The 26,518-nt window shown below is 40.6% G+C and overlaps 1 protein-coding gene across 6 annotated transcripts in view; it reads right to left on the reverse strand.

The window, feature by feature from the left end:
* PHACTR2 (phosphatase and actin regulator 2) overlaps positions 1-26,518 on the reverse strand; it is a 134,105-nt gene that overhangs the window by 11,544 nt on the left and 96,043 nt on the right. For 5 of the 6 annotated variants that reach the window (XM_061471695.1, XM_061471691.1, XM_061471690.1 and 2 more), the window contains 6 exons: positions 24,085-24,243; positions 13,992-14,228; positions 9,757-10,294; positions 6,863-7,059; positions 4,948-5,104; positions 2,799-2,854 (listed from right to left, as the gene is read on the reverse strand). In XM_061471695.1, the coding sequence (XP_061327679.1) occupies positions 2,799-2,854; positions 4,948-5,104; positions 6,863-7,059; positions 9,757-10,294; positions 13,992-14,228; positions 24,085-24,243 (1,344 nt within the window). The remainder of the gene's footprint in view (positions 1-2,798; positions 2,855-4,947; positions 5,105-6,862; positions 7,060-9,756; positions 10,295-13,991; positions 14,229-24,084; positions 24,244-26,518) is intronic. The other variant, XM_061471694.1, reaches the window with a different exon arrangement.

Here is a 26,518-nt window from a genome sequence, read left to right on the forward strand (position 1 = left end):
TTTCCTCATTTTACAAGCAATGATAACCATTAATATTCCTTAATAAGCTAACCCCTGTTTTCTACAAAGCCAGTACTGGCAGGCATGCAGGTGCACAGCACAAGAAGCTCACTGTCCCTTACAAATACAGGAAAAAATACAGTTACCTTAATCCAAAATTCCTGAAAGAATAGAAAGGTTCTTTGCCATAATGGAACACTATAAATACTACTGGCTCAAAGCCAGTACACAAGAAACTTGTCTTTATTAAAAACACAGGGCTTTATCTATTCTTTCAAGTTCACTCCTGAGTTATCGGAACTTTGTTTTAGTGTGGGAAGACTCAGAAGTAGTCTGAGTAGTTTTATCCAAATTGTTTTTATAGAAATCTGCCTGCATGTCGTATGATCGTACTCAGTCACAGGATTTTCAGTAACTGGTTTATCTGGAAACATTGTCTAAACAAAATGTCTTTCAAGACAGATTTTCTCAGTAACTGGAAATACAGAAAAAGAAAAAAAAATACTGACGTCTGAACTTCTTAAAAGATTTGGGTTGGGTTTAATCCTGAAGTAAACCTTTGCACCTTTACCATTTAATGTAATCTTAAAGTCTGATAAATATTACTCAAAATACTACTTTCAAATATTACTTTTCCTTAGCTGCAGTTTACATACGGGCAATAATATAAACCCTTCTCCTCATCTATTGCTTAAAAATAGGAGGAAGGAAGCTTTATGAAAGAAATTCCAACTTGTTCACCAAAGCCGCCTGCAACAAAGACATTTAAGAGATGTAAACATTTTCAAATGATCCACAGGAAGGGAATGTAATAATTTTGATAAATAATATGACTGCCCTGGAGCTGAGAGAGAACTTGCACCCTTAAGGGGCTCTGAGTCAGACTCAGCACAAACCCAGGCTTGCTTTAGTTTCCTTTGCTTTTACAGATCACTATCAACTCAGAATATTTTATATCTCGGTGATGAACAAAAGGCAGCTCTGGATTCTCTATGTGCTTGCCAATGACTCTGTGACTGCTTGTGATTTATAAGCTTTATTTTTTGCTCTCCCTTGCCTCTTTAAGATAGCCCCTGGCAGCAGCAGGGGAGGATGGTGGGAGGCATTGAGTGCAAAGCCTGGTATGCTGCCAAAAACTTAAAGTAAACAAGCTGAGATGGGAGAAGAAATCCATTAACTGCTTTCAAGTCTTAAGCTACTTATTGCAAAAGCAATGGATGGAATAAACAGTGGCAAAAGGGATATTAAATACATCGCAGGTTCACTGCTAGATCAGTTATCCTGAGATGAGCGAAATAGAGAGGGCAGTAAGGAAGCCCAGCTGGTGCTCCCAGCTCAGTGGCCATATCCTGGCCCACCAAACATGTTTTGGAATTACTTTTCTCATACAATCCAGCACAAGTGGATATAAAAAAAAAGGTTTGTACTTTATTTATCTATGCAATCTATAGGTTCAGAAATTATAGTCTTAGGAAGTCTATTTACATTATGTGCTGGACAGAAGTCCCCTGACCCTGCTCCTGTGCACCACAATGCATGAGCTGTAGTTTCCCTTTTCAGTAAGATGTGGCACTATTTGGCTTTTGAGAGCTTGGACAACAGCACTAGGATTTTATTAGATGGATGACTGTCTAAAAGCCAGTAACTGCTATGTCTCTTTGATTTGCTGGCCTAAGCCGGTGACAGAGTGATCAGTCCATGGATTTTGTCAGGTTAACAGCCCATTTTCTTTCCTTCCATTAGCATGCTGTGCACCAGGGTTGCACGGGTGAACTCTCAACTTTTCCAAAGAATTGTTGGAAATAACAACATTATACCTGCTCTTCCATCAAGTGTGGGAAGTTCTTATACCTTAAGAATAAAAGAGGTTTTTGATTTCTTGCTATGTGTGAAAGACTTGCATGTGCATTTTCTTCATTCATTTCTTCTACTTAGGCACGAAGTGCTAGGCTACCTTTGCAGAATGAACACAAGGCTAGATGGAGCTGGGCATGGCAACTGTTACAGTATGTTGTTTAGGTAACAGCCATATTATGGAAAGATTCATAAACGAAGACAAAAAAAAACCCTCCTGTTCTGAAATGTCTGTCAGCCTAAGAACAAAACCAACATAAGTAAATGGAGAATAAGTATATGGGGTAAACATCCATCGCACTTCACTCCTCTGCCCCGGACTATTTGAATTATTCAATTCTTCACCAGGGATATTATGGAAGTATTTAATCAATGGGAAGATATTATAGAATCACAGAATCAACCAGGTTGGAAAAGACCTTTAAGATTCAGTGAGAATGTCTCATGCAGGTTTCAGTACAGAAGACACTTATGTCAGAAGTGGATATGAAGGCTAGCATGCTGATGTAGTTGTCATATACCTATTCAGTTTCCCCTGAACACTTCCCCTTTCCTCTTTCTACTCCTCCTTCCAACCTCTGCCCTTATTTCCCACCTCCCACTTCCTACTGATATTCCCTAGTCCTCCTCATAAAAAGTAGGCAGAAGTTTAACCAGCCTAGAACTACTTATAGAGAGAGGGTATCTAAGTCATTCCTGGTGTTTGGAGCAGCTTCAAGAAGTGGGACTGTGAGAAGCAAAATTTGGCATACTGAGTATACAGTTTTCACAGCTACCATTACAGGTTAGTATATAAATCTAGTATTGACACATTATTTTCTAGAACATAATTTCTCTCCAGTTACGGATCTAACACTGGAGCAACAGTGACAGGCTTCCATATGAATCCAACATATATTCACTTTGTAAGTAAATACTAGATGAAACCTGAATAAAATACTTACGCTTCAGGATATTCCTTTGCTCAAGCTCTTCAGTTGTAGGCCTCTGGCTAAGTCTCCTGTGAGAACAAAGTAAATGACTGATTTAAAACCAGATCCAAATAATACATGATGATTTGTAATACAGATTAAAAGGTGTTTCTTATGTGGCCAGGCTATTCTTTGCCAGCAGAGGTGTTCAACAAATCAGATAATTTCCAGACAGTTAAAATAACTGCGCATGTAACCACAGTACTGCATGGCCATTTGGTTTAATGTATGTACTGCTGTCACTCAAACACCTAAATAACTGATGCCTGCATAATATTAAAGAAATCATATCAGCAGATTTAAATTCCTCATTTACAATAACAATTTTATGAAAGAAATTCATAAACCTTTTTTTGTTCCCAGGCACCATCATTATAAGATATACAATTAATTGCTAGGTTATTCTCAGATATCTTGAATTAAAATCCTATTCATTAAAAAAACCCACAAAAGCTGTGCATTACTCACTGTTTTTTATGTACAAGTGGGAGCTTTAGTCGAATCTTAATTTTATTCGGTTACCTACAAATAACAACTGCCATTTAAAAAAAAACCTATTTTTTCTGGTTTATACAGTGGAGAACACGTTTGATGCTGTGCCTATGTTGCCTACTAGACAAGTTCACTTGCTCACTTGAGAAAAGCAGCAGGAAAATACTCAGCAGTAAAATTTATTAAAATATTACTATGTTAAAGATAGCTGCCTCTCTGTCCAGCAAACCTCACACAGTTCACTATGAATCATCTTCAGCTTCTGATTCAAACCATGCTTGGACTTTTGGGTTTGGTGGGGAAGACTGTCAAGTTTACCATGGGTGACCAGCCCCTGCTGTAGGAAGCCCCAGGCAGGACCTGACCTGACTCTACCCAGCTGTGAGAACAAGTTTTCCATCAGACCTCAATGCTGCCAGGTGCTGACCGCCACAGCAGGAATTTTTAAGGAACAGACGTCAAACTTGGTTGTGATTTCAGGCATGAGCACAGCCCTGGCATGCATGGACACCTTCTCCTGCCACCCCAGCTTCCTGGCAGAACCACCAGTGTCCCTGCACAAGAAGTTCAGGGCAGGAATCAGAGCAGCTTCTGCAGTTCAAGCCCCTGAGGGACACTGAGAAGCAGGATGTGATCATCAGAGCTGGGATTCAGTCAGGAAAGCAGAGATAACAACCACACCACTTTATTAGCAGAAGAAAAATGACCCTTGGGCTCTACACAATAGATGTGTCACTGTCATGGTTAAGGGATGAAAGAAATGACACAGCCCATCATCATAGAGCAACTCAGCTCATCTTCTAAGTGCTGATGCAAGGCTGTGGTACTCTGTACTGGAGCAGTACTGGCTGGACTACCCAGTATCTGGAAATCTCCAATTAACACAGGACATCCTGCAAATCTATCTGGACATTTCTGAGCACATGAGAAACAAGGACAGGTCTGGGAAAATCCAGACATTTTGTGGTCTATTTTCAGAGATCATGAAAGCCAAAATTAACATTTATAAGGATTAAAAAAAAAAAAAAAAAGCTTGTAAAAATGGAAGTGAAAATTAATCTCTTTTAATGCAATGTTCTCAAGTCCAGAAAGAGAAAGTTAAACAGCATGAGAAAGACATGCCTCAGAGGTCGGCGCAGTAAACAAGGTCTGCCTCCTTCCATTTCTTTTGCTGGAACCAGCACATGAATAATGAGAGAGTTAGAGAACAGGAGGAGGATGGGGAAGGCATGAATGAACATGCACAGGCATGCTCTGTGTGTCAGGAACTACTCCTCTGACCAAGATGGGTATATATAAGTGCAAGTCTTTGCTAACCTATTTGAGAAAAAAGTTGAACCATGGCACTTACTGCTATGGAGTCACTCTTATTCTCTTCCTCTTTATTCTTTTTATTTTTAAACCAAACAACCCAACCCCCCCTAAAGCTTTCAGATTTGTTTCTTGCAGGACAAAAATGCATTACTGACATTTTAAAGTTCTGTGAGAAATAAAAATACTGTTTTCCAGACAGTTGTACTACAAAGATCCTGCACTGCATATTGGGCTGCATTTAAACTTGAACCCAGTGTTTTCGATTCTCTTCCTCCATCTCGGCCCAATGAAACCACATTTACCCTGCAACTGATACCTCACTAGCTTCGTTCCAATCTGATGTCTGATTTCCTGCCTCTCCTCTTCAGATGTCCTCTGCAAGATGTTTTTGTCTTCTAATTCTTTCTTAGATGGTCTGTTGCCAAGCTTGATAGCAAGAGTATCCCTTCGACGAATTTTACTTGCCAAAGAGCCTGAGGAAAGGAGGAGAAGGGTAAATTCAGTTCATTCATACTTAGGTTAGAGACACAAACTCTGAGTAAGAACTTGAATACCTTCCAGAAGCAGCCATGTTCCCACATGCAGAAGAATTTTAATAAACATCAAAAGAGAAGTAGTTTTAGCTCAGTTCACAACAATAAAAAGCTGAAAGGCTTGGATGAAAGAGCTACCAGCCACATTGATAGGGGAGTTTCAGAAACATCACCTGTCATCTGTGAAGTGCCAGGATAAAAATGACAAATTTATACTTAAGTGTCTTTGAACTATGATACATTACAGGTTGGTTTATTTATCCCCTTAGTATATCTAGCAAGCTGTTGCTCTTTTTCTTCAGCCTTAAATGGTTTAGTCTCACTCTGTCATAATTTCCCTCATTCTCTCAATTGTCTTTCAATCTAATACCACTTTGTTCTTGTATAGTGCTTTTAGACTTTAACTGATTTGTAAATTAAAACAAAAATACAGTTTAGAAAAGTGCTCTGAGTGCTTGTAAAATGACCTAGACAGGAACCCCCAGGCACTGAAGCAATCTGTTTGTCCATAAAACAGATATAGTAGAGACAAGGGCCATGCAATTTTGTTAGCCATAGCCACAGCCAGATGTGGAAGGAAGGGTATTTTTCATGGCCTTTAGTCCTTCCCTTGTATCTTGATATTTTGACTGAGGGGGCTACCTATGTCCTAGGCTGGCAGATTTTCACCACATCATAACACAGTCTGGTAACACCACAAGCTCCCAGCTCACTTCTCGTAAGACACATGCTGCTGTCTGAATACATGATTTTTTGGTTGCTACCACTTTGGATGGTATTCAAACCAAATGCAGAACTGCAGAAACTTCAGCCTCTTGATCTATCTGGCACATCAGCTTCTGCTGCACCAGTGGCCAAGGAAAAAACTTAAACGTTCATTTTCCCTCATCCCCCTTTGGTGCACAGTACTTCGATTTCAGGCAAAGGTGCAGCCATTGGCTGAGCATGATCAGGGAACTGATTCTATTGAAAATCAGCTCAACAACAGCCACCATTGCAAAAATAAACATTTTTGCTGGCCTAAGGGAAGAATGAACAGCTGGGAGCAGGGATTAGGCAGAAGGTGAGCAGGACAACCCCCCTCAGCAGCAGCAAGGACATCTGTCAAATTAGGGTGATAATATAGTCATGACTCCAGATGAAATTTCAAAGCTGTGAAAGTAGATGTAATCCACTGTGATCTCCTCTGCCTGTTAAGGTGCTCCAATGCTTAAAACATCCTGATCAAAGAGGAACAAATTACTTTGAGACAGTGAAGCTGCTGATTGATGGACTACCTCTACTGTCTACCAAAGACTGTTACTCCCACAAGACACTCTGGGATATCTAGAGCAGTGCTCGTGTGACTAGCTGAAAGTCACACTGGTGTTTTAACAGCAGAGGTTCATGACATGGGCAAGACAAATCAATGGCTTTCTGATGTCCACCCTCATGTTCTTCTGAGCCTGTTCCTCCTATCTCCACTCCTATCCTTGCAATGCTTGATCTGCTCTCACCATTGCATAGTTCCCAGAAGGTTTCTGATCACAGCTGTTAGGGAGAAGTGGGACACCCATTTCTCTGTAGTGGCAAAATAGTGAATCATCTAAACCCACCCCATGCAGCCATACCTCTCTTTACTTCACACTAGCATGGGTCAGGCATGCTCACGTAATGCAATGGGGAAAAGGTAATGCAACTTCTTGGTGGGATGCTTACTTTCAGCACTTGCATTATCATCATCATCATCATCATCATCTGTGTACAGTATTGGCCCATCAGAGTCTGAGTCGCTGCTGTGGCTCTCTCTGCTGCTTTCACTCTCAGGAGGAGCAGCAGTGTCAGAAGCCTCCTCCACCAGTTCAGAGTGTGCCTGGTCAGGTGCCTCCCCTTCCTGGTCTTCTTTGGTAGCTAAGCTGTCAATTCATAAGCAGACATGGTGTCACATTAACGTAGGCAGCACAAAACACAAATGGGACACAAACTGTATAAGCAAGAGTGAAAATAAAAGTTCTGTTATTCCAATTAACTTCTCTCTTTCTAAAAAAATTACATATATAAAACATACATAAAGCATATAGATATGTACATGTATGCGTATGTATGTATGAAGACGTCAGGCCCACTGTAGGAGAGGATCTGGTTCGAGACCATCTTAAAAATCTGAACATGCACAAGTCCATGGGACCTGATGAAATCCATCCGTGGGTCCTGAAGGAGCTGGAGAATGAAGTTGCTAAGCCACTGGCCATCATATTTGAGAAATCATGGCAGTCAGGTGAAGTTCCTGACAGCTGGAAAAAGGGAAATATAACCCCCATTTTCAAGAAGGGGAAAATGGATGACCCGGGGAATTACAGACCAGTCAGTCTCACCTCTGTACCTGGCAAAATCTTGGAGCAGATTCTCCTGGAAGGCATGCTAAGGCACATGAAAATCAACAAGGTGCTTGGTGACAGCCAGCATGGCTTCACTAAGGGAAAATCCTGCCTGACCAATCTGGTGGCCTTCTATGATGGGGCTACAGAACTGATGGACAGGGGTAGAGCAGTTGATGTCATCTACCTGGACTTGTGTAAAGCATTCGACACTGTCCCACACAACATCCTTGTCTCTAAATTGGAGAGACATCAATTTGATGGATGGACCACTCGGTGGATAAAGAACTGGCTGCATGGCCGCACGCAAAGAGTTGTGGTCAATGGCTCAATGTCCAGCTGGAGACCAGTAATGGGTGGTGTCCCTCAGGGATCAGTGTTGGGACCGGTCTTGTTTAACATCTTCATCGGTGACATGGACAGTGGGATTGAGTGCGCCCTCAGCAAGTTTGCTGATGACACCAAGCTGTGTGGTTCGGTTGATACCCTGGAGGGAAGGAATGCCATCCAGAGGGCCCTTGACACGCTTGTGAGGTGGGCTGATGCCAACCTCATGAAGTTTAACCATGCCAAGTGCAAGGTCCTACACCTGGGTTGGAGCAATCCCAGGCACAGCTACAGGTTGGGCAGAGAAGAGATTCAGAGCAGCCCTGCGGAGAAGGACTTGGGGGTTCTGGTCGATGAGAAAATGAACATGAGCAGGCAGTGTGCACTTGCAGAAGTCCAGAGAAGGGCCACGAGTAAGACCAGGGTACTGGAGCACCTCCCGTACGAAGACAGGCTGACGAAGTTGGGGCTGTTCAGCCTGGAGAAGAGAAGGCTGCGTGGAGACCTCACAGAAGACTTCCAGTATCTGAAGGGGACCTATAGGGATGCTGGGGAGGGACTTTTCATTAGGGACTGTAGTGACAGGACAAGGGGTAATGGGTTAAAACTTAAACGGGAAGTTTAGATTGGATATAAGAAGGAAATTCTTTCCTGTTAGGGTGGTGAGGCACTGGAATAGGTTGCCCAGGGAGGTTGTGAATGCTCCATCCCTGGCAGTGTTCAAGATCAGGTTGGGCGAGGCCTTGGGTGAGATGGTTTAGTGTGAGGTGTCCCTGCCCATGGCAGGGGGGTTGGAACTAGATGATCTTAAAGTCCTTTCCAACCCTAACGATTCTATGATTCTATGTTACAAAAAAAGTTGCAAATGATCTGGAATGATGTGCTGCAAAGCCTGTACAAAATAAAATGCTAATTCTATCTTATTGCTTGTGTGATGCGACCAACAGTGCATAAAGGTTACTAAGAAGAGAAAAACAGCTCATAAAGTTGAGGGTAAGAGAAGAAAGTCATAGAGCAGATGGGAATGTAAAGCTTCCTGTTCTGTATCTCTATCTATTTTAAATACAGTTTTACTGCTGTTAAGTCCAAAATATTCATGCCTATCACTGATGAACATTGAAAACAGCAGCAGAGCACTGTTTGCCTTAGGAAAATCTTTATGGAAGAGCAGAGTAAGGGGAGAACAGTACAGTATCATAATGCTGACACAGATGTACTAGCAGGAATTTAAAGGAGTCTCTAGGCCACTGACATCTAGACTAAACCCTCTTGGGTTGTTATGAAAGTTCCTGTGGCAGGGAAAAGACAGATTAATAAGCCAGTTTAATTTGCTGCCAACTATTTCTTTTAAAAAAAAATGCAATTATGACCTTTCTCTTGACTAGATTTTGTAGTATCTGAGACCTAGACAAGCTACTAGGCAGTGACAGACCAAACACCTACTAAGCAAGGCCTGAAACTGTCATTTTCAAGTGTGCAAGTAAATTCAGCTATTGAATTGAGAGCTTTAGCAGAGAGATACTTAATGACATCTGCAAAAAACCAAACCAAAACAAAAAAACCCTTGTAACGCAGCAGTATTTCTTGTTTGCCTTTATGAGAGGGAAATAAAAGTGTTACCAGCTACTGGCTGATACTGTGCTGTGAACACAGTGGTCTCATTAAGCCACACGATGTAGGAGGCAGGTTATGAGCAATGACCTTCTTGGGAAAAATGAGGTACAGCAGGTGACTGGCTCAAAGGCACTCTCAAGGAACAAAATGTGCTGGAATGCAACACAAACCATTACCAGTCAGCAGAAGAAACAGAAGAGCTCCCCATGTGCCTGCAGCATCCCTTACTTGAAGAAACGTGGCTTCCTTGGCTGTGGGTCTTACCATTCACCCATGACAGCCATACCACCTTACCTCTTTGTGTCTCCTCCACCCGCATCTGGACCACTGTCTAGGGCATGGCTGTCATCTGTGCCATGCTCAGCCTGGAGAGGAGGCTTAGCATCTGATCCGGGGACAGCTGGCCCTGCCGCACAGCCATCTGACACTTCTTGGGCATCTGAAGAGACAGTGGGCTGACCAGATCCAGCAGGAAAAGGAGGTGGAAGCGGAGGTGGAGGAGGGGCAGAGGTGGGAGGAGGGGGGACAACAAGCTTGCTTGCTTGGTTTGCATCCTCCGTTTCTGAAATTAGTATGGAAGGTTGCTCAGGTTCGAGTTTTTTTGCCTTTACTTCCAAACTGTTGGCTGTGGCACCTGAGGGGGAAGAAGCAGCTCCATCTGGTGCTGTTCGTGGGGCTGAATGTTTCCCAGTTTTTTTCTTGCCCCTGGGAGTCCCTGATGTGCTCGATTTGCTGGAAGTCTCCTTAGAGGCCTTGGGATGAGATGATGTGGATGGAGATGGTGATGAAGAGGACTTGGAGACTAGCGTTTTTTTCACATGAGAGGAACCAGCTAAAAGAAGAAAAGAAAAAGCCTTTTACAGTCTCATAACTACGTGAATTTTGCTCCATTCCTTCTGCATGTATTGACATGCTGGTATTTAAAAAATGAGAAACATTACACTTGATACTTATACAATCCATTTATGTGCTTGAGACAAGTAAATGTTGCTGTTCAGATTTCACCTTTAAGATGGGAAAAACTGAAACCATGCTAGAATCAAAGTCTCAGGCAAGAACAGTGGAGAGGTTCAACCTTACAAATGGGTGATTCTAGCATTCTGCATTGGCCCATTAAAATGTGCCTGGGCAAAAAGAATCCACTATTTATTCCCAATGTGTTTAGTGCCCTATTTAAGAAGAAAAACCCTGCTACTAGAGGTTAGATTAAATTGTGTGACCCTTCCTATTATGTGAATTTTCATCTGAGCCCTAGGAGAACACCATGATTTTCCTTATGCTTTTCAGTGAACACCTCAGGACCATTACAGATATAAATTACTTTTCACAATGTTATTGCAAGTGGTGTACTCCTAGCTAATGGCAAGCAGCACAGGGACAGCAAACCAAGATGTACTTTCAAGTCCAGCTGGGCGTGTTCATAAAACAGAGGCAGAAACAACTGATCTCACTCAGCAGAAATGCTCTCCAGAGGCATTGAAGGCCTCTTGCATATACTGGGAGTTCTAATCTTACCAGTGACCAACACAGGTAGCCTTGAAAATGTAGTGAAACAAGGTTTTGACACTAGCTGTACAAGCTAGTCCTGAGTTGCTGCTGTTTAATCCTGTGACACACACCATATTGAAGCATTTATGCACAATGCCTAAATTTGAAAGATATTTCATCCAGCCTGCATGCCCATATGCATTCCATCCACATTTCTGATTGCTGTGTTGATGCACCCATCATCTGGACCGAGAGCTTCAAACTTCTGCCTTTCATTTAAAAAGCAATAAAAAAGACAACTATCTTATGATCCAGTCCTTTTCATCAAAATGCATCCAACTCAAACACGTCTGCTGTAGTAAAAATGCATTATCCTCCAGAGAACAAATGAAAGCATTATAAAGCTACATAGCAGCCTTGCGGCTAAGCTTATTGAGTCAAACAGAAAGCTGTAACAAAACTCTCCTGAAAGGCCTACTTTACTTATAAGCATTTAAACAAAACCAAAACCCCAGCAGATTAGGATAGGCCCAAAATACAGATACTGGCCATAACAAGCTCACGATATAAAAATAGCTTTCACAGTGAGAGTGTTCTCAGTCTCACAGATGGAAAACAATTCAAAAGACACATTATACTGTCCTCTTCTGTGGCTCAGTATTATGATTTATAAACAGAGTGCTGTGAGGCTTTCAGTACATCTGGAAAAATCCACAGAAACTTCAGGCAAATCACTGTCCCTCTTTGTGCTGCAAGGTCATTGTAAAGGGCACTGTACCGAATCCACTGATACTGCACTAAGCATCCACATCAAGTACAGATCACTAACTTAATTTACCAACAAATCAAAAGGAAGCAAAGAAATGGTGTAGGCTGGAGTTCCTAACTGCAGTGGAAACAGATAGTGGCTCCAATCTGCATATCATTTAGCAGAAACCTCACTGAGTAAGTGTATGGTAGTAAGAAAGGGCTCTGGTTCTCATCCAGCAAAGTGCTTCAACACGGGCTGGAAGTTCAGCAGAACCAGTTACATGCTTATACTTAAGAAGTCCAGCATAATACAGATATACAGCCACATTATAATTATTGCTGGGAAAATGTCAAAAGATGTTTCCACTGGAAAAAAAAAAAAAAGCCTTAAATTATTCTCAGAACCTTTCTGGACCTGCAATCAAGATACAGAAACTGGAATAATTTCTCCCAAGAAAAATCCTCCTGCATTTTTTTGTAGGTCAAAAGTGCTATTGCTAATGTTGCTTTTGACTGGGCTGGCTGACAATTTTCTGTCATGCCTCTTTGTTGGTGGAAGATTTGAATTTTGATTAAATGAAAAATTTCACGGCTGTTATTTGCCTTTTGGCACATGTCCATGCTTGTGTTTAAGTCCCCTTCTCCCAGCTCCACTACTTCTGTTTGAAAACCTGCTTTGATACCCTCAGGAGAGCTATGGCTCAGTTGTTACTCATACTCCTTTTCTCCTTCACAGGATGGATCACTGGCTATATCATGCATTCACTTTCACAGGAATCCAACAAATCTCTTCTACTAATGGTGCTCCCGGTCAGCTGTACTTACAAAGTACTGCCTCAATTCAAATGATCACAATGTACTTTAAATGTTGGAAGAAATTACCATAAGAACAGGTACTATTTTATATAAGGGATACATGGATGTATTTTACACCACTGCGGTCTCAAGCACTACATGATGTTTCACAGCAAGACTACTGGAAGACAAATCTGGAATATTAATGTATTTGAATTTAAGAACTTGGATACCTGAGTTTGTTACCAGCCACTGGTCTGAACATTTCTTAATGTAACTGGCTGTTTTATTTCTGCTGTTATAAGGTTCCTTCACCTAAGAAGAACTGAGTTTTCCAGCTGCATGTGAAATACACGCAGCAAATTCCGGGTTTTCAAAATGTTTATGCTTCTGGTCATCTGATGCAGTGGGGACAGTTAATACCAAGTTAATGGACATTTTATGGCAGAGTTATTATTGTAACTCTAGCAGTCTTGCAATGTTTTCAAACAGTCCTCTTCTGTATGCTTCAAATACAAAATGTGCCAAATTGTACAAGCTACAAAGGGGTATAATTGGGAAGAAAACTGGAGGGACTGAAGGGCTTTCAAAGACTTACAGAGGATTGAAAACGCAAGGCTTATATAAGTTTATCAGCGCATATATACAGCCCATTCATCACAATACTGCTTGTGTTCAAATTATATTTGGAGGTTTTAATTTTGGTCATTCTCTAAATTACAGCTATTCAAACTCAAAATCGGTACCTTAAAAACAGCTACTTATAATCTTTAATCTAGTATCACTGCTGAATTTTGGTTTAAAAGTATAGGGATAAACACATCTGCTATGTGCCTGATGATTGACATTTTCCATCTCCAGTGCACATTTAGAATCACAGCAAGGCAGCAACCACCTCAGGGAAGCCTGGCTATTTCTAATGGTTACAATTCTTTCAATTGTTTTGCTTGTTTTTGTTTGGTTTGGTGTTGTTGCTTTGTTTTGTTGGGTTCTTTTTTTTCAAGTAAAACAGCTGGTCCTCAACAATCTTCAAAGATGTTTTCATAGTTCTACCTTTTATCTCTCTGAGATCTTATAATCTTGTCAAATTAACTGCAATAGTAGATAGCTCCATCAGAAAGTTACACCAATGCCATAGCAATTTTACTTTGGGACACCTCATATGTTTCATTTCAGAAGTCACCTTTTTCCCTGCTGATTCTTCAGCAGTTCTTTGGGTTATTTTGTTGCCAGCATTCACACATGAACTGGGAATTCAATATTGTCTCTGGTGTGCTTGGTGTTGTGCACACATTCTTTACACAGCAAAGTGATCTGTCCGGGGTGTTTGCAGACAGCAGAACCAGAGCTCGACGGGAAGCTGAGCAGGAAAAACATCCATGGCATGCTCTTTACTAACGCTGCTATGTACAAAGGCAGAAGTTATTGTCAGACCAAGCCAAGCACCCCCATGCACATGCGCCCACCAGAACTGGCACTGCCTGTGCAGTACTCACCAGTGTCTCGATTTGCACCGTGACTTGTTGGCTTGGGTGGTGGGAGAGAAGGCTGCTTAGCAGGAGCCTTTCCCTTTTTTTTAGCATGAGGTGCTTCGTTACTCTTATGGCTGGTGGTGGACGAAGCAGCAATAGCGTTTTTTGGTGGTAGTGGAGCTTTTTTAGATTTAGGCTTAGGCTTGGGTAGTGGCGGAGCATGGGTTGCTGGTATTTCTGGGCAGTGATCAGTAGTGCTCTCTATGGATAAGAAAGTGAACAGAAGCCAACACATATAACGCCACATACATTCAACAACAAGCTCAACAACAATGACTACTTTTTGCTGCTTGAGCTCTTGGGAATCAAGAGAGACTTCATCTTCTGCCTCTTACTGAAGTATTATCCCAGAAAAAATTACCATCCATCTCAATTCAAGTCCTCCTCATGGAAGATTTTTGCCTGGCACTTCTCTCAGTCTCATCTACTCTAGACCTGCAAGGATCATTCCTAATGTTCAGTATGCCCAACTAGACTACTGGCTGAAAACTAAAGGGAAATGACAATTACTCTTCTAACAAATTCCCTCAGCTTCTTTCCAGCCCTCTGAGAACAAAAGGCTATAAAACTCAGATTCACTTGAACCTGAATGTGAACAGTGCCATTCTCTCAGCCATGGGTTCAAATATGGCTATGCAGCTGAAACTTTCCTCTGAAGCAACCCACACTCCTAAGCTGCAAGCTGCTTACTAACAGCAACTTTATTTTGGGTATATTCCCCAGGGTATTTCTACCCTTCACAAAGAGATGAAGCTAAATCAAATAGCATATCATTTGCCATGGGAACGCTCTCCTCTCCTGCAAGCTCTTTGGGTACTGTTACAAGACTGCACTTTCAAGAATCATCATTTCCTTAGTGAATAGGAATTTGGACTGCATATATGTCATGCAATAGAAATGGCTCTGTAGAGTGAAAGAGGCAGCACTGAGGACCCAATGTCCACAGTGTGCATTTCAGGAGACGGCTTTGGACTAGCTTCAGGCTAGTGCTATAGATTGCATGCTCAGTAGCGCTGGGAGCACAAGTTCCTGAACGCATGTTTTGGCTTAGTTTCATCTAAAAGAAACCTGGCTTGTGTGTTCTGCAAACCAAAGAAGGGCAAGTGGGAATGTGTCATGGAAATTAACTTCAAAACTGCAAGCCTAATGCCAACTGTACTGTTAATGTAGGTGAGCCATTTATAATCAACATAAAGTTTTGCAACATAATCACTATGGTTGTAAGACTAGCTGTTCCTAGATGGGAACAGCTGAAGTTCCCAGATGGGAATCTTTATCTATTCACCTACACCAACTCTGTCCATTTGGCCTCAAGACAGCCTTCCCAAACCTTCCAGAAAAAGAGTACCATAAAAGCAAGAGCATACCGCCAGAATTATATTGGCTTTATTTTCATGTTACTATAAACTACAGTGGTTGGGGAAGAAAGGAGGCAAGCAAACATTGCAAGGACTTCTATCAGTCACTTATCACTCAAGAGAAAACCAATTCATTCCTTGCAGTATATTCTTACTAGAGCCTCACAGTTACATATATTAAATGTCCATTCCTCATGCTCCTCCTTCCCATGTAAAAGATTCCCAAGAGATAAGCAGCACCTTTTCATTCTAAGATTAGTAGATGAAAAACAAATAACATGTTTGACAACAGATACATTCTTCATCTCAGAAACAAAGCCTTTTCAACCTCTGGCTTAAGGCTTGTTAACATGGACCTAATGAGTCACCTGCAGTTATTAAAAGCAGCATGCACACATTATATCTCTTAATGAACTGAAGGAATTAACACCACTAGTCCAGTGGCTTTGTCCTTCATTTACAGCCCATTATAGACCAATACAGTTTTGCTAATATTTTGCAAAAACTATTGCATAGCAACGTTTTACAGCTTTCAAACAGATTCTTCTGAGCAGATTCTTGTACTGCCTTTTTGTTTTACAGAGAAAGAACTCGGAACCAGATACAGACTTTGGAAAAGAAAGAAATATACATATTTGTTACATTTTGTGCCCCTCTTTTAGAGCAAAATGCATCTCCTTGTGAAATTCTACCTACCTTCATTCATAGTTGAAAAACTCATTTAATTCTGAAAAAGCAGGACATTTAAAAATTTTAACTCCATTTATAACAAACATGGCAAAAGAAGATTTTATATTTTAAAGATCTTGAAGGCCACAATGATCAGAAAGAATTTCAAGTGTAAAAGATTTTTTATGTACCTTTTACTTACAGGTCCAACAGGCTAAAATTTTATTTACTAAAAAGAAAAAAAAATTAAAATTTGTGTACTTATACACCATTACCGTGTTTTGTTTTCTGTCATATAAGCAGAGAAAATACTGAAAAGAGAATGATGACCTAGTAAAAAGAAATACATCAATCACTGTATTTTAAAGTAAAACAGTGCAATTATTTAGAATCTCAGTCAATCTACATTAAAGTATGTAACAGATTAAATAATGTATATTAGAATTTTTCTTCTGATTCAGGAATAAAAGTACAAAATACAGGGCTAAAGCTTTACTTGTTGCAAATAACTATATCTTAGTGAAAACCAACTAATAAGTTTTACATTTTCTTTAGAGAAATAACAAAAAGCTATAAATGAAAACAAAAAAAGTAGTTCATTCACATCAAAGCTCTTGCTTGTAGGCTTCAATTATGATTAAAACTGGCAATTTATATAACACTGATTTTAAATAAAATACTATGCCATCGCTGGGATCATTTTTCTCTAGGATCACTCTTTCCAAGCTGTTATGTACATCACACCAAAGACTGGCAGACCCTTTGTGCTCAGCAGCATCCTATCTGCTCAGACAGTTACAGCACTCACCGAGTCTTGACTGCCCCTTCATTATGTACATGCCCTTTCCTTGGCCTTGACCAATGAATCTGCTTTTTGCACACAGCCATGAGGAAGGCTATAGTGAAGATGATTACCTTTGACCACATCATCCCTCTTGTCATCTTGTTAGCTTTTTTGTTTTTGTCTTTGTTAGCTTCCTCTTTTTTATCTCATCAGATACAAACTTGACTGCTCCCAGTGTTTGTCCTATCTTGCTCAAACTATTCTTTTTCATTTACTCTTGGGATATGGATTTCCAGTTCCTACCTGAACGTTATACCAAAGAAGCAAGGTTTTGAAGCAGATGTTTCTCATTACTATTCTTCTGCTGCCTCTCAGGCTTTGTGAACAGTCACTGTCCTCCCTCAAATTCCCCTCTGCTGTTATGCTAAAGCTGTCCATTTTTAGGCTGCTGGCATTGTGCTTGTTATCCTGGTCTGGTTCCCTCTTCTTTTTCAGTGCCTAGCCACAGTATCCTCTCTTTCAGTGCAAGTATGTTGAAGCTTTTTGAGGGTTTTCTGCATTTTTGTAAGACTTTACAATAAATCCCTGGTATATACACAAGTACTGTAGCAATACAAATAACTAATAATGGCAACAGTGGCTTGATCTTGAACAGGACAGGGATGTCTGATGTCTGTAAATGGCTCCAGATAGAATTATGTTGTAATTGTACCCCCCTAACATGATTCTGCTTGAATATGGACCCTTGGTCTTCATGCCTGCTCTTTCTTTTGCATCTTTTGCCAAAACAAGGAGGCATTTGAGTCAGTTCAGACCCATCTAGTTGTTCAAGCCAATCTCCCAGGTACCTCAGCACCAGCTGCAACATAGTCATATTACTGCTGTTTTTCTTAATGTAGACATCTGTTCATCACAATCTGACCTTCTAACTAAAGGTCTCAAAAGACCATCACATAGGACTATTTTTTGTTCACTGCTACCTCGATCAAGACATCTGCTGTAAAAACAATCTGTCTATAAATTACTCTTTAAATAGAAAAGCAAAGCAAATATTAATATCTCATTAAGCATTTGATTCAATATGTTTATGTTTTGAATATATTCTCCAAAGGTCAGATTTTCAAGAAAGCTCATTTTGAGATGAGATTTTCTTGTTTCCAGAAACTGTGGTTGGGGCCAGACTCAAAGCTGTGTTCTCATGTAAACACCTAAATGATGGTCAGGGTTACAAAGTACTCAGTATACAACAGCTCTTGCGGGGATTCGTGAAGCCTCAAAGACTTTCAGCAAGATGCCAATGTGCCATATGCACTGGAAAATCAGATTATTTATTTTGGATGCTAACTGTGGGACTTTTTACAAACTCTGGACCAAACAGACCTATGAAAATCCTGCCCATTGTTGCAGAAGCCATACATGACTGGTTTGTATAATGCAATTTTTTTTTTCTTTACCTTTGTAAACTTCTAAGGAACCAAAGGCCAAAGCTTTTCCACCTCAGGACTTTGTCATACAGTGCTGATATTTTTGTTTCTGCAGCTAGAGCAGTGACATAAAGCTACCTCATGGAAAACCAGTAATGCTGTAGCACAAGCATATAATCTACATCAACTGCAAAGCATGCTTCTCCTGGAAAAGGAGCACAACTGAGTGGAGTAACACTGTGTAAAATGGAAGCTGCAAATAGCGCATGATTTGCTGTCTTTTGCAGGATAACTTCCTGCAAAATAAAACTCACTAAGAGTTTTGAGAATCATGAGTTTCCTTTCCGGTGTGCACAGAGAGCTGTGTTTAGATTAATCAAAATCCAGGAAGCTGCCATTCAGGAATATGGGACATAGGGCAACACAAGGTGTCATTTGTTTCTTTTTTGGACTCACTGACTATGCTGATGCAGGTGGTCAACTCATACAAATCCTTTCATAAACTTCAGATTCAGTCAGCTCTATTTTTGTTCCTGCTATGCTACGAAAATTCTGTTCAAGAAAAGACCCATTCTAATTGTTAGAAAGCTTCCTTTAATTTCCAGTCTAAATGTATTTCAAGGCACTGTTTATTCCTTTCTACTTGTGCCAGCATTGTCCTTTAGCCATGTTCTCTCCTGGCTATATACCAACTGTTACATTCATCAAACACACTCAAGCTCTCTCAGGCTCCGTTTTGCTAGGCTGAACAAGAACAGCTGTCTCATGATGCTTTTTGCAGCTTTTTTCACTTTTGAATTAATCTTTCTTAGAGATGGATGAGCAGATCTGTATGTCTGCAGACTTCTAGATCTTACTCTGTGATTTCAGCAGCACCATGTCCAAGAGGCTGTGTAACAGAGACAGTATAGAAAACAGGAGAGAGGAGCAAGGGACAGGTGTAACATCTGACCTAAAGCAACCACGTTCAGATATTTTGCATTGGTTCCAAGATAAAAAAGGAAAAAAAACAACCAACAAACCAAAACATTGACTGTAATTTTATATTGGTAACTGTCCAACTTTTGTGTAAAAAGTAAGCTGTTAAGAGAGAATACTAAAACATCTTTATTGTCAGCTGCACACTTTCACCATCTTTTGGCCTATGTAAGACTTGAAAAGTCAAAGGCATGTAGGCTTCTACATTCCCTTACACTTTCTGTATAGATATGCTCAAATAACTCAATGGTTAGTTCATTAAAATCATGTCTACCACCTTCTTTCTGGAGCCATATTAAGGATACCTTTCCTATAAAAAAGAAAGAAAGTAGTAGCAGTTTTACAAATCAGTGGCTTTCCTCTGGCTCTCAACTTCTGTGGGTGAATGCCCATGCCTCTCATGTCACCCTACTGGCATGAGCCAGCCTGGCTGACTTAGTGGACAGGCTCTGCCCAACTATATCTTTATCTAGAGTAGCTTTCCTTTTAAGAAGATTTGGATTCAGCCTCATTTACATAGTTCAGGTGATGAATTGAAGATATACTATTCTTAGAACCGGTTCTAGCCAGCAAATAACTCAGCTGGCGTGAGAGATTCTTTGGGAGTCAGGCAAAAAAAAGAACAACATAACCAAAAAACCTTTTATGTATGGTGCTCATATCAATAATCTACAGAGCTCAGGAGTGTAGGAGGCCAGATAGGCATGCAAGAGGGAAGAAAGTCTGCCTTGTCTCTCACAGTGAGTGGTCTGCAACATTGGTTTTCTGAGAGAAAGCAGGCCCTTGGCTGAGATCCTGGAAGATGAGGGTTACTATCTTAAATTCAACAGGTTTTGTTCCACTTTGGGGGAATAAAACAAAGATTTCTGAGAAAATGAACCCAGAAAAATTGACTCTGAAGAACATTCCTTGGTAGAGAAACTAAAGCACTGGTCAGCAACAGTGCATGCTTGTAAGACCCGAGCCTGTCTTTTTTTGATACCCATGAGAAAAAGATTAAAGTTAATGTCAGACTTAAGGGAGAGCAAACCAAGAGGAAAGAACCTCTGAACCCAATGTACTAATGCCTAGAACTTTTGCCAGCTCTGATATTAGATTTATCCTGTGGGGAAAAAACATTATGCAGATTTATCCCATGAATTCATTTGTAAACAGGTCTACAAACTGTTTCCTTCACAGAAGGACGAAAGAAAAGCTGAGAGGATCAGTCTGCTATCAGTGCCATAGGAATATTTCAGAAGCTTATGCTCTGTATCACCCAAAACACCCACAGCACCCGCAACAGAGCTCTGGCTTCCTGCAATGCAATTGTTTATCAAACACACCTGACTGATAGCATGCAGAAAGAAACTTCTTGCTGCTTTTTTCCTGGCAGTCTCATGCTAACGGTTACTGAGCCTTTCACTTCCTCAAGCCCAAGCTAACAATGAAATGTGAAAGTATCTACCAGTATCATGAAAACATTTACCTTGCTATGATAAAAATGAGCAAGACCTAAGTTTACAAACTGAACTCAGATACAAACTCAGGGTTCTGTGTTACATCTCTGTGCCAGAGACATTCTGGGAGGATGAAAGGAGAAAAGCAGTCCTGACACAGGACTGGGAGGTTTTACGATGTGCAGCATGCACGCTGTATGAGCATGCTCTGTCCCTATACCTAGGGAGGCAAACAGTGACAATTTTGACACCTATTCCACTGATGTGGCTTTTAGTCTTCTTCAACACTGCTGAATGGGCCAGAAAGCAGAGACTCCCTGGATCCCCTTTGCAATGCTCATACCATTCCTGGAACCTGAAGCATTGGGTTCTGCTTAGGCTACTGCAGGCAAGTGCCAGAGGTCAAGAGCCCTGACATGATGGTAAAGTTCAGTCTGCTGCCCAGGCAACCAGGGTGTACTTTGACACGTTGCCTGTCTACCTCCTGCTCTGTATCCCTTCCAGGGTGCTCACAGTTCAGCTGTTTATTTTCTGCAAAAGATGCTAGGGACCTTTCTCAGTCAAAACAAAAGAATTCAGAATTAAACTCAGTACAATCATAACGTGAATAAATGGGCCAGGAAAAGTATTTCTCCGATTCCATATCTGCAAAGCTTTATCCACCTATGACCTGGTTTATGTAAAACTGTCACCAGCTTCTTATTATCCTGCCATAAAGGAGAAATCTCCTTTTAAACACCCTGCCTGGATGACTGACATCATTACTACAAACAGTAACAGTTCCACTGTTAAATTGGCAAAAGGAATTCTTTTTCACCAAGCACAAAAGGCACCTGTGAACTGACAGGCACCAGATGGGGGTACACAGTTTATGGAGCTGCCTGGCAGCATAGGGAACAGATTTCAGGGGTCATCTTTACCCACTTCTGCTTAACTCATTTTTACATTGTGTGGCTGAGCCCTTTCTTTGCCCTGTTGATACTGTATTTCAATGGCTCATGCTGAAACAACTTTTTTCCTATAACTTCTTCTAAGTCCCAACATATTATGCATTCTACCATGCATTGCGCTCCCATATTATTACAATGTGCCTGTATCACTTATTCTTTTTAAGTTTCCAGCTCCAGTAGGCATCACTGTATTCATATGAGAAGGCCATTTTCAAGACCCACTGAACAAGGGAGCAAGTAAAGACCACCACCGTTGCATAAGAGCAATTTAAAATAACCTCAGAACTTTCAGGGGCTGAGATGCATTTTTTGGAATATTTTGATTCAGCCAGAGTTGGAACTGCAGCACTCTGTGCTACTACATGGCAGGAATTAATCCTGTATTACAAACATGGAAAGTGTACATAACATCCTTCAAGATTTACCCATAAGAATTCATGACTCTAAAAAGCCTACCATTAACCTTCCTGAAGATGAACTCCTTGCATCCATTACTCCTGGGATACTGTCCAGCTAGTATTCACTGCACCTATCTCAGTTCTCACGACAGAGGGCTGTGATCTGAAGCACCAGCATGTTTCATCGTCTGAGCAGAAGACAGTGTTTTCAGAATAGTTTCGGAAAAATTCAGAGTAACTGACATGTATTCACAGGGATTACCCAGTCAGTTGTACTGGATTTGCACTGTGTACCACTGCTGCTTATATGTGGAACTGATCCTTAACACCTTTTTTGGGGCAAATATTCCTCTGCAATAAATCTGTTTTCCTTTTCAGGGCAATTCAAGATGTTTACATGTAGAAGAACTTCATGTTTAGATATAGAAGGAAAGTATACTTAAAGTGCTTTGCATTTCTATACGGTCAGATTGGCATTATATGAAGCCTAGAACACCAAGTTTACTCCTTTTTGTTCTCCTTCCTCTATATATACTTCATTTTCTGAGATGGACTGGAGTGATAGCTGTATATTCTTCTGTACTGGGTCTACTCCTGAACAGAAATCTCTAATTTCTCCCTGTAAGGTCAACCCAACATATAGGAAGTGCAGGGTGTAATACTGTGTTTGAAATAGATATTGAACCTTTCCTGCTTCAGTGGAGTTCTACATTCTGCAAAGTCAGCCAGAGGGAATTTCAACAGAGTTAGAAATGTGTATTTCTAAAAAAAATCTGTACCTTAGGAAAACTTCCAAGATCTGACAGTTCCAAAGGCTGTATTTAGGGAGGGATGCATAAAATAGTAAGTGGTCTGATCTAACACCAAAGTTAACCTGAACCATTTTAAAGGTGTTTTCCATGGCTTTTATAATTCTTTTCCCCTGATCCAAGACACATCTGGTTCTAGTTGGCACCAAAAGATAGACATATTTAAATGACATGAAAAAGGCTGATCTTGTATTTCTATCTTGCTGAGAGACAGGAAGTACTAGAAATCTCATAAAAAAGGCTGTTCTCCTTGGAAATCCAGCCACTTTTTACATGGTCAAGTGATTTACATAGCTCAGAGAAGAATTCAAATTTTTGTGTTAGCTGAACTGACCCTCTCAACCTCCAGAGGCTCATTCATCACTAGGTAGAGGTTACTAGAAGGCATTGGAAAGGCTGCTCAGTCTTACAGCCAGCCATGGAGTTCTTGATCGCTTGTGTCCTTGCTCTTTCAGAAAATCCAATAAATGGAATAGTATTTAAGAAAACTTTTTGACAGGGAAAAGAAGTGGTGCATTACTTAAGATGCTACAGGAAGAAAACTGGTCCAAATCTTGCGATTCCGCATTAATCGTTACTTTTACCTTACTCAGTCAAACTCTTGTTTCCAAGGTAGATTTGAGTAGAGGCAATGCCAACATGAACTCTGGGACTGCTGAATATTTAGCAGTATTACTGCAGTTCATCTACAGAAAACCCTATAGTCATAAGGCGTATTTTCCATAAATGTGGTAGTGATATCGCCGCTTTCATATTTCTGCAGAACTGGATAGCAAGGGTTTAAGATCTAATGAAAACCAATAGAAATGAGTTGCTGCAGCTACTTATAAAATGATACATGGTTTTTAAGTGGCTTTAACACTTTTGAACATTCAACCCATGAGCCACTTCTACAATGATACTACAAGGTGATGGTGATGCATATGCACTTAGTGTCTTCTTTCACAAAAGGAAAACCTGAAACCAAAGCTTGCCATGGCCACGAGGAAAGGCTCACACTGAATTCAGAAATCAAACATCCTTGCACACATTTTCATGCTCAGACCATGCTTCTCTTTATGTCCTTACTACATCCACAGTAAAAGGCATGCCTACCAGTGAAGAAATAGTGATGTTTCACAAGTCTTACCTTTTCAGTAGGTTCTGCTGGCTTCTTTGCGGCAGATCAGAACTCATAGCATGTATTGGAAGACCGTGCTAATACTTTAAGTATGTAAAAAATATTTTGTGAAGAATGTGTTTGCTTACCTTTTTGATCCTCTTTTTTCCCTTCCAATGCTGATGCCTTCTCTGATGAAATACCATTATCTCCACTGGCTTTTAGCACATTTTCTTCCTGTATGGTTTCTTCACCAATGGCTATGGTGTGTCCATTTGAAGTTTCAAAATTTACTGTTACATCACCATCTGAAATGAAGATTAAAAAGCTGTTGCCTAGTTTAAGTGCTTCCTTAGCACCTATTAACAACCCACAGCATCCCTGTGCTTTCAAGTTTCCATGGAAGCAAAGCAGAAAGACTTACTCAGATGTGAAACATCCAGGCGGCAGATCTGATCTGAAAAGTAACTCTGTAAAGGAACTCTATAGGCTTCCACATCCTCTAGGTGGATACCTCTGCAGTAGTGGGCCTGGAAGTGCATGTAGGTTTTCAGGTCCAGCTTTGCATCTGTACACATTAGTGTCCCGTTCTCTTCCTCCCTGCACCTTCATTTACACAGCAAAGAAATGTGTGCATGGACCACAATGGAGCTGCAATGTCTTCCAATATGCCCCAAATATAGACAACTCGGGGGCAGAATTGCGTGACTACTGTGGTGCATCCCCGCAGGTAAATCAGTCAGGAATTCAGACAGAAGTTCTCAGAATATGTGTGCTCAGTTAATGAATTCAAGAATCAAGGTGAAGTCTTCCTGCATCCTGCATCACACACCATTATTACATTCTGCATTAAATTCTTTCCCAGCTCTGATATTTTACTCACCCAGACTACCTCAAATACAAAGTTCTTTTTAAAACCTGAAAAAAAACCTTCTTTCCCTTTTTATTTTTCTCTATATTCCTGAAAAATGCCACAGACTCTTGCCGGTTCACAGCTTGCTTTTGTCCCATATTTACTGCTTTCTGTTCTCTTTGCTATGATTTTCTTCTCTGGTCATTTCTAAGGCTTGCTATCCTTGGCTGCTCATGCCCCACCTGCAGTTAACCCAGATGACTGCTTTACTTTTGCAGGATTCTATTGATGGCCATGCAAAAATTATGCAAATTGACCGGCATCTCTTCTGGTTCCTCCTACTGATTCTGCATTAATTGTGGTAAATCCATTCTCCTCTTCTCCTCTTCCTTGCTGTGCACTATCAGACCTGGAGGTTTGGCATTTCTCTGGTTTCAGTACAACTACGCAGCCTCTCTTACCACCTCAGGTGCTCCACGGGTTAAGCTGATGGCTTCATTCTCACCCATACACTGACTTCAACTTGATCTGTAAAAACTAAGTTCTGCCTTCTTAACTTTGTCTCATTCACTCTAAGCTGGCAGTTGCACAAGGCTTCCTTCTTACCTTACCATAACATTCAATTTCTTTAGCTTCTCTCTTCCAAATGTTCATAAATCCATTACTTCCTCTCTGCTTCTGCGTATGGCACTTATTTCTGTCATGGTTCCGCAAACACCTCCTGCTTCCAAAGTGGCACTTGCCATTTTCCGCTTGGTTGTTCTTCATCAGCATGAAACACTGTCATTTCTTACCTCTCACATTTCAAAACTCCATGTAATTTCTTCATTTAGCTAGTATCTCCAGTCGTTCCTTCTAACTGCCTTCGCACTGCTCAACAACCATCTTTCTGTATCTCCATTTTTAGCATCTTCAAACCAATTCTATATTCTTTCAAAATGATCCTTAAAAAACTGTAATTTTCATAAGACATGGAATACAGCACGATGAAGGCAACACCGACTGGATCGACAGCCTTCTTAAGATGGGAGGAAGGAGAGAAAATTGTTCATCTTTATGTCCTTTTCTCACTTTGCTCAACCTCCATAAGGGACCAAATTCCATTTTAAGAATGGAACAGAGGGTCAAGGACACTGATGACCAAAGCATACATACTTTTAGCACAAATTATATTATTTATGTTCAGATTGTAACCATCCTGAAATGTTACCACATTTCATTAATTATCCCAGCAGTCCAAATGCAATTTACAACCCTGAATGGACAAAGTGAGGCAGCTCCCCAGTAAAGCAGATAGTAAAACATCACAAATTCACAGATGGGCAAACTGAGGTATGGAGAAACTACATGTCTTGTTTTAAGACAAAGACAGTGGCAGAGACAAATTCAGAAGCCAGCTACGCTGAATGTCATAGTCTGGTAATTAGCAAAACACTGCAAAGACAAGTGATGTCACATGTCAACAAACAAGCCCTTTACTTCTAACTATCAATGTGTATGATATGAACCATACACACTGATTCTTTCAGTATTCTTCTGCTCAGGAAGAGTAACACAATTTCTAGGAGAAAAATAATTCTGGAGATCATGGAATTCTTATATTCCCTCATAAAATGATAAATGGCTTAATTTCAAGCTACCGAAAGTTATTTTACTCACTTGACTTTTATTTGATCTTACAGAAGGTCATAGAATCACAGAATGGTTTGGGTTGGAAAGGACCTTAAGAT

The sequence above is a fragment of the Pezoporus flaviventris genome, unplaced genomic scaffold, assembly GCF_033815535.1.
Source record: "Pezoporus flaviventris isolate CSIRO_AGI_PZ_B2104156 unplaced genomic scaffold, CSIRO_AGI_Pfla_v1 ptg000066l, whole genome shotgun sequence".
Lineage (NCBI taxonomy): Eukaryota > Metazoa > Chordata > Aves > Psittaciformes > Psittacidae > Pezoporus > Pezoporus flaviventris.